A 275-nucleotide genomic window follows, 5' to 3' on the forward strand; every position below is an offset into this window, starting at 1 on the left:
TGATGACTGAGGGTTAATATGTATCTACTTGCTTAGTTCTTTTTCCCCATCAACAGACCCTCTGTCCACATATCTCTAGGAGCTGGAAATTGGGATTCAATTGAAAATGAAGCTCAGTTTATTCAGATTATGCAAGCCTTTGGCCAGTCGTTCATGCAGCCAGATATCACCATTTTCAAACAGAACTTAGAAGCTTTGGAAGCACTGAACTCAAAATACAAGCTGTATCACAAGGTAAGCTGAGGGGACTGTGGATATCACAATATGACTTTATT

At 39.6% G+C, this 275-nt stretch overlaps 1 protein-coding gene across 1 annotated transcript in view; it reads left to right on the forward strand.

Moving 5' to 3' along the window:
• The window catches only part of LOC119587703 (exportin-6-A-like), a gene marked incomplete at its 5' end in the record, with an annotated part of 12,020 nt that overhangs the window by 7,066 nt on the left and 4,679 nt on the right, over nucleotides 1-275 (forward strand). Inside the window, 1 exon segment of the mRNA XM_037936381.1 lies at nucleotides 57-234. Within this exon segment, the coding sequence (XP_037792309.1) occupies nucleotides 57-234 (178 nt within the window).

Source organism: Penaeus monodon, chromosome 23 (assembly GCF_015228065.2).
Source record: "Penaeus monodon isolate SGIC_2016 chromosome 23, NSTDA_Pmon_1, whole genome shotgun sequence".
In the NCBI taxonomy this organism is placed as follows: domain Eukaryota; kingdom Metazoa; phylum Arthropoda; class Malacostraca; order Decapoda; family Penaeidae; genus Penaeus; species Penaeus monodon.